Below are 8,467 nucleotides of genomic sequence, written 5' to 3'. Positions count from 1 at the left end.
TCCAAACACTTAGAGCGAAGAAATGCAAGGCACCTAGCAATGCAAAAAACGTGAGCAAAATGCTTCATTTTCTTTAAAAACAATAACAAAAAAGCACCTCCAGCTGCTACAACGCTTTCTGTGTGATCAGGGCCAGAATGCTTGTCTGATGTGATTAAGCACAACACCAAGTTATACTTATTCATAGTGGAAACTGATTATTTTTGGTAATTTTGAAAATACGGTTCAGGTTCAGGTCCGTGTCACTGATTAATGCATATGTTTACGGGTCGAGCGGAGAACAGAAATGGCAGTTGATAATGCATAATCCCGGAAATGAGTTGGCAATTTTGGAGTCCTTTTTTTTTGGATGTGTTTTTGGTTAGATGCTGGAAATAATATCTGTGGTCAGCATAAGAGACCCCACTCAAGAATTTTGAAACTTGGTGTGTCGTAAAAAAGATGGTTGCTAATAAGTGGTTAAACGAGAATACTGAACGTCATCATGCACAGCACGGCTTTACAGCAGCGCTGTGGTAGGGATGTTGGGTTGTGTTACCATGGTGTCATTTGTTTACAACTTAACATTACCTTTTTATGTCTAGTGATTACATTTAGGCTTCAATAGTGAAAAACGGTGTTCATTCGTGAAGATTATCTTGCCAAACAAAACATGTAAGTATCATAAATGTTTGTTTGCCACAGATCTGATTTTCTGCAGTAATCCAAACTTTGGTGAAAAAAGCCCATTGGCTTCTTGACTAGGGAACCAATTTTCACGTTGGCTTACAGAAAAACATCATCCCTGGAGCTCTCTTTACCATCTAAGTGGATATGTTAGTTGGCTACTGTAGCTGGCCAAATTACTTTCCCAGCTAATGTGATCCATGATACTAACTTATGCATTATGACAGTCATCAGAGTTAATTTAGCCAACAATACATGATGAACTGTTCAGTGGGTTTTCTACTAGCCAGAGCGATGCAGGGGAGAGACTAACGAGCTAATGGTGATCTGAACTTTTGTTAGCCAGCCAGCTTTGACTTAGTTACTCTACATGATCTGCCTCCCTATGTTTTTCTTTTGTATTCCCAGGTCTGTTCTTACTGTGCCATGTCTTTTTTGAATTTTTCCTCCAGCTCTTTCCGCTCGTTCTCCATCTGTTGCACTTTCATCTTCCATCTCTTCTCTGTCTCAGTGAGCTGTTTCCTGGACTTCTCCTCCATCAACCATGTTTTTTCTCTGTGGTTGTGACTATGTCAACACCGTGTACACAAACACATTTAATACATATAAAAGTATTTATTAGTGCATGTTTAAAGCAGACTGAATAAAATACAATTAAGTGATAAAAGTAATAATAAAAACAGAAACTTTGTGTGAATCTGTAAAGTTATTTGATTCCAAATGTCCATTTGCATGTTTCCATCAATCTGAGTGGGTGAGCTTCATGTCAACAACCTGTATGCAAAACCAACCAGACCAAACCCTAACATAGTCAAATTACCCTCGCAACATGGTTTGACTCTAAGAACAACTTTTTTTAAAGCAGTCCAAAACACAGAGAAACATGTGAAAGATCTTAATCAAGATATAAACAAACAGAATTGTCATTTACATCATTAACATCTTTGAACATCTTTAAACAGAGATAGGGGTTACCATCTCCACCCATATACCTCCACCTCTTATCCCCTGACTGTGATGAAACCTGTGCAAGTTCAATTTGCTGACTGAAGATCATGAGATGCAGTTGAAAGCGTTGAATCATTAGTAAGTGGACCTCTGACCTTAGACATCAGTGACTTTAGCAACGTTTACTGCTACACTGAGGTAACCTACATCAAACATGCTGATAGCTTAATGATAGTGATCTGATCATCATGACGTGATTCATCCTACAGCACTGAGTGTGTCCTAGACATCAGAGTATAAAGTCTTCCCATCACGGTCCTCCCAGGTAACACACATCCTGGGTCTGTGGGCCATCCTGGTGACGTCCAGTTCAGGTTTATTGTAGTACCACTTGTTGAGCAGCTGGTTCACCTGTTCCTGCTTTGATACCCCATGAAGTCTCTCTTCTTCTTCATCCTCCCACTCCTCTTTGGAGTTCGCGATGAAGAGCGGGTGGGGAAGACGGAGAATGGCATCCTCCCTCATGTCCTCAAAGAACTGCACCACGCATTTCCGGGCAAAGTCACGAGCATGCAGGACGCAGGTTTCGTCAAAGAGCTTCTGCTCCACGTCGAGGTAGTTGCTCCAGTAGCGCGTCTGCAGGAAGGTGGCGTGGTCATCGAAACAGGGCTTGATGAGACGTCCCATTGCTCCCAGTACAATCAGGAAGAGAAGGATGGACCAGCCAACTGCCTAGACAGGGCAGGAGAGTTAGCTACACAAAGCCAACAAAGGCTATCAGGCATTTGCTGCAGTGACAGTGAAGAGCCCACAGAGAGCTGTGAGTTAGTGGCAGCAATTGTTCATGATACTAAAATCTGCACATGCCAATACCTGCCTTAAGCTCAGTACTAGAACTGACACATTACCCGTCATTATGCCTAAGTCAAAGCAGTGCCCACCCTCACCTGTTAATAAAAGTCCCATGACCCACACCAGTGAATAAACATACACAGGCTACAGTCACACATTAAGTTGGGTTCTCGGTTCTTGAGTTACAAATCAAGCAGAGGAAAAGTCTCTTTCACTGGCTGTGCTCCATGCCGGGATGGTGAAAACATTCCCGCAATCAATGCCAGGTTAGGAAACATCTTAGCATACTCCTTCCACCACCAAAAAACCTCAAAAGGTTCCTCCAGAGGTGTCTTAAACCGGATGTAAGCTGTGACCTTATCCTCAGGCAGCAAATTTTTATTGCTAGAGTCCCCCACATCAATGACGAATGTGAGGATGGGGTCAAAGCTTTGACTTGTGTCATTAACTTTCAAAATAAAAGGAATTGTGGCTTGATAATAGTGATTTAGAGGTCAAAAATATTACACATACACTGCACATCTTTTTCATTTGGTTTATTCTGAAAAATAAAAAATATATTTTTGTTCTCACCTGCTGCCTGCCCGTGCCTAGTTCATTTTTACCCATGACCGTATCCATGAATTTATATATATGTATGTATGTATGTATGTATGTATGTATATATATATATATACATATATATGTGTGTGTGTGTGTGTGTGTGTGTGTGTTTTTAACAGAACACAACAGCATCATTAAAGTTCAGACCCAACTTCTGTACATGTATTAAAGAGTTCTTCTGTGTTGCCTCCAACTTAATACAATATTTCTGAATGTAGCTGACTGATATATGGAATGATGAATTTGATAGAATTTGCAGTGGTTGATACGGTATTCTCAAAAACATGATACCTCAAGAATGCCTTGAGGGAATTTCTTGGCACAAATAAACACTTTAAGTCAAGGATGAACTGATTAGGATTTGCTGGTCAAAGGTCAAGGTCACTGTGACCCTATCTGCCACATTCTCATATGTGTATGCATACTGAGGTTACAGCTTACTTGTGAATAGCAGCGGACATAACGGGAGACTGCTTTGCGGAAAGAGCTGTTCTTGAAGATAATGTCCTCCTTACAAGGCACTTTGGCCATGATTTTGATCACATCCAGACCTGTATTATTGGGTAAACCTGAAGAAACAGAACACATGATATGTCATACAGACCAATAAGAGACAGCAGAATAGTATAGATTGTAGTAAGATCACTCATTGATCATGTATTTCTTTGTGTTTGCTCATACCCGAGAAGAGTGCAGGGTCTACACTAACACTGAAGGCACAGATGAAGATCTTTCCATCCAGCAAAGTGACCAAGATCCACACCATCGGTGCCAGCAGGGCCCTCTGGATCATGGCTGAGAACAGGTACCTACAGGAGGACATTGGACCAGTTTTCATCCTCACATTTCTTACAGCTTGACCCTCAAACATCACCTTTAGCCTGTCACAGCCTCCTGCTACAAATAAACTATCGATGGTGCCACTGCAGATCTTGCAGAGTATCCTGGTGTCAATCGTGAACCTCCTCAACCTGCAGAGAAGAGCTTCTGTCTTGCTGTCACTGTGGTGGTGTCTGTGTGGTGAGTCCTTCACAGAAGAACCCGAAGCTGCAGACTCTCTCTACGGAGGAACCTGAAGCTGCTGACTCTCTCTACGGAGGAACCTGAAGCTGCTGACTCTCTCCACAGAGGAACCTGAAGCTGCTGACTCTCTCCACAGAGGAACCTGAAGCTTCCGACGCTTTTCACAGAGGAACCTGAAACTGTTCACTCTCTCCACAGAGAACAATGGAAGCTGCCGACTCTCTCCACAGAGGAAGCTGAAGCTACCAACGCTCTTCACAGAGGAACCTGAAACTGTTCACTCTCTCCACAGAGAACCTGGAAGCTGCTGACTCTCTCCACAGAGGAAGCTGAAGCTACCAACGCTCTTCACAGAGGAACCTGAAACTGTTGACTCTCTCTCTCCATATTGGCTGTGTCATCTTCCCTTGCCCTTGTAATCTCTTTAACAATACCTTTGAAAACACTATTAGCTGATATGAATCATGGGTCCTGCATTAAATTCCATGCACGTCCATCCAGAGGATCATTAATATAATAATTTGAAGTATCCTGAAACCCAAGGTAGGGGCTAATGCTGTATAGCTCCCCTTTAGTTGCCCCAGATGAATCCATAAAATTGCCTCAAGACTGTATTCAGCTCAGATTCTTAACAGACTAAATGTTAATGTTTATATTTTTGAGACTTTGCACAATCTGAAAAAAGTTCAATGTTTGTCTTTCAACGTTAGCTTCATTTTTGCTCTTCTTTAATTTATCTCGGTGGGCTGATGTCACACCTGGAGATTTGAAGTATTCTCTCAGTCCCTTTGTTCACTTCTGACAACCATTCATAATTTAACCCAAATGTTATTTGTGAAAAGATGTTCATCTTTGTTGTGCAAAGTTTCTTACAATGGCTGTTAATGTAGGCTAATTACCAGCTGAATATTATCAACAGTTTAGAAGACTTGCAAAGCGGAGTGATACATGCATAATTAAAAGCCATAATGCTGTTGTACTCATGGTATGCCTTTTGGCCAATCAAATCACTTGGTTAGAACTAAGTGTTGTATAAATGAAAACAAGTTTGAAAACATGTAAATAGCTCAGACTTTTGCAATAAAGACTTGGCTTTGTTTTTGTTTAGTGCTTGAGGCCTTTAGCTACAACTTTAAAGGCACAGTGCACCTGCAAATCTGTGGTGTATGTGTGTTTAAAAATGAATAAAATCATAAAAATGTTAAGATGTTTTTTTCCTTTGACTTTTATAATGTCAGATGACATCATTGTATACTTATATATCCCAGGCTGTCCTGAAAAAAAAAAATCACTTGTGCCTTACAGTTCTACATTTATACATACACCATAAAACTTTAATTAAAAGCCTACTCCCTATTAAACGCCTAGTCACTTTTACTAGCCTGGTGTGGCTACACATTTTGACAAATAAATGCCTCTGTCAGGACTGTTGATTTCAGTGATTTAAGCAAACAATAGCCCGGATTATTGATTTAAGTTTTGCGACACTGTTTTAGTAAATTAAAGAAGGCAATATTTGACTCACTTAACCACAGCAGGATTTTTGGATCGGTTCCCCATGGGTCTCATCCACTCATCCATCATGACGCCCGTATGTCTGTTGACCAGGACCCCCAGGAAGAACAGTATGATTGGTGGGACGATCATCACTCCCAGAGAGTACATTTTGTTGTACTGAGGAAGGCATGGGCAGTTAAAGTCAAAGCTGGTGTAGAGCTTGACGCTGACCAAGGCCAGGATGATACATATTCCATTAGAGATGGACTCAGAGTTGGACTGGAAGTACTGCAGGACTAACTTCAGACGCTCCATAGCTCAAATATACTGGAGGTAATGTTTAGGATGGAGGTAAAAACAGCAAGGGGATCCAACTGCTGCTTGGTTTTTATTCAACCAGTGATGAAGACAGAAATTGTTTTAGTAATGTACAGTGTTACAAAATGTTTTAGCTACTGTGAAAATATGCTCATCATCAGAAAATGTGTACATAAAGTCACCTTACCTCACAATATGAACTAATCCTTTGTGGAAAAAAAGTCTTAGATCCACAATTTAGCAGTCTTAATAAACAACCTGAGCTCTTGTGGGAAGATATCAGTTAAGGAGTGAGTCCTGCAGTGATCCAGGGAGGGTCTGAGAATGCATGAATACACCTGTGCAGGTGACAGAGCTGTGTGGCCACACCCTGTCCCACATCACAGGCTTACAGAGAGAAAAGGAGCTGCAGCAGTAGTTCCAGGTAGGGCTGTATTGTAGTCAGGACTGGGCCTGAAACTCAACTTCAAAGCATATGAGACTGTACAGTAGATCAACCACCACTGCTGTGGTTGTAAAGTGTAACATACTGTGCCTTTCAATATCCTTTCTACCATACGATTTAGTATACCACAAAGTCTGCCCCAATACACAGTAGTCTTATTGCAGTATGCCAAAAATACCAGGATATTCTACTGCATCTGGTCGCTTTTTGCAGTATGCAAGCCAGCATGCTTTTCTGGCTATTCTATAGGGGTTGGAATCACCAGATGATCCATCCATGTTACAATATCATCACAATACTTAGGTCACAATACAATATTATTGCAATTTTGAATATGTAACGATATGCTGAGTATTGCCATAAAATATATTGCTACACATTACCTTTTTTCAACTGTAAATTATGTCTCCTAAACTTTGTTAACATCAGTTTTATCTAACAAGACTAAGTTTTCAGTCTGTTCATCTTACTTCAGCCATTTTATTTTGCAGCAAAATGTATCTGGTGGACTGAAAAAGCAAATGATTATATTATTCTAGTAGACTACCTAAAGTTTAATTTGCATTTGTAATATTAATAATTGATGTATTAAAAGAATCAATACTTGGCACTGTGTGTCTAAAAATATTGTGATGATATGCTGCGTCAATTATTTCCCCCACCCCTACTAATCTGACCCACAGTCCTCTGCACAGTGATAAGTTACATCAACTGAGCCACAGACAGATGACAGCTCATTGACAGCTGTCAGAAGCCACAATGACGGATGACAGCACATACATGTGACTCATGACCAGTCAAGCAGTAATAAGAAGAATTTTAATTGCTTAAATGAACAAAATAATCATAAAGATGACCAACAAAAAAGGACATAACTATGAAAATAACAATGACAGAGAAATCCATATTTAATTTCACTGTGTTGAATATAATAAGTTAGCATCTGCAGTGTATGCGGTTATAACTTAAAAGATAAAACTACATAAATTGAAAAGTAACAACAGCAGATCCCCGCAGGTTGACCTCCATCTCTGGTGAGCTCTGTGAATGGCATTTTGTTTTATCTTCAAGGTACAGATATATGAACAAGAGGGTCAAAGTTCAAGGTGCAATGTTATGTAGAAGTAGTATCTCCATGCAACAGTAGGTCATTTCTACTTTCTACTCCCACAGGGCTGACACAAAGAGACAGACAACTACTCACACTCACATTCAAAGTCACCATTTAACCTAACCTGCATGTCTTTGGACTGTGGGAGACACCCAGAGAAACCCTACACTGACATGGGGAGAACATGTAAATTCCCCACAGAAGGGCCCCAGCTAGCTGGTGGATTTGAACCTATAACCCTCTTGCTGTGAGGGGAGAGTGCTAACCACTACACCATCACGCCGCCCCAAGCCCAGGTACAGTGGGTTCAAAATAGAAGTTTAAATTTTCACACATTCACATGACTAAGCACTACACGTCTGCTTATGAACTTTTATTACATTTCTGTTATTACATTATGAGCCATTATTACATTATGAGTTGCTACAACATTTATTTTAATTTTCTGTTTTTCAGTCACGTGATGATCAAAGGGAAAAGTGAAGTTATATTTAAGGTAAAACAGAAACTCATGGACAACATTAAGAATTCATGTGTTGGACTGATCTGCCCTCCATATACTCACGCCTGTTGCTCAACTCAGGGAGCACAACATGAAAACTTTGTTTGAATAATAAGAATATCTCAGTTATGAATCATTTATTTCATCTAGCTCCAACAATGCATCAGAGTGTTACAACCCGGCATACTGACGCAACACCACTTATCCTGTTAAAACAGTATTCACGACTTGAATTCAATTTTATGAAGATCCCTTTTGATTCTTTTGATCAGTGGACCCTTCTGGACTACAGGAATATGAATAACTTAACGGATAATGGAGGAATGGACACATACTCTGACTTTGACAGCTTCAGACGTAGGGAGTCACTTTTTTTTTTTTTTTTTAGCTCTTTTGTTCACCAGGCCGGTAAATCTGAATGAATTAAAGTATTCTTTGGTGCTTATGGTTTCCGTAAAATGAATTGAAAGATTAAACTATGGAGAATCTTACTGAGCTAAAG

General features: G+C 40.2%; 1 protein-coding gene across 1 annotated transcript; it reads right to left on the bottom strand.

Moving 5' to 3' along the window:
* Window positions 1-1,896: 1,896 nt before the first annotated feature.
* Window positions 1,897-5,904, bottom strand: calhm3 (calcium homeostasis modulator 3). The gene is made up of 4 exons (XM_050070735.1): window positions 5,618-5,904; window positions 3,751-3,878; window positions 3,511-3,638; window positions 1,897-2,346 (listed from the first exon to the last, which is right to left on the bottom strand). Exons 1-4 carry the CDS (start codon window positions 5,902-5,904, stop codon window positions 1,897-1,899), a joined length of 993 nt encoding a protein of 330 aa, XP_049926692.1.
* Between the last annotated feature and the right edge of the window lie 2,563 nt (window positions 5,905-8,467).

Source organism: Epinephelus moara, chromosome 19 (assembly GCF_006386435.1).
Source record: "Epinephelus moara isolate mb chromosome 19, YSFRI_EMoa_1.0, whole genome shotgun sequence".
Classification (NCBI taxonomy): Eukaryota; Metazoa; Chordata; class Actinopteri; order Perciformes; family Serranidae; genus Epinephelus; species Epinephelus moara.
This window is presented reverse-complemented; position numbering and strand designations above follow the sequence as displayed.

Excerpts from the sequence above, each read along its gene's own strand:
- calhm3 (XM_050070735.1), bottom strand. The coding sequence starts at position 5,904 with ATGGAGCGTCTGAAGTTAGTCCTGCAGTACTTCCAGTCCAACTCTGAG. Across the intron at positions 3,639-3,750 it reads AGACCCTGCACTCTTCTCGG|GTTTACCCAATAATACAGGT; the intron begins GTATGAGCAAAC and ends CTGTTTCTTCAG. Across the intron at positions 2,347-3,510 it reads ATGTCCGCTGCTATTCACAA|GCAGTTGGCTGGTCCATCCT; the intron begins GTAAGCTGTAAC and ends TGCCCTGTCTAG.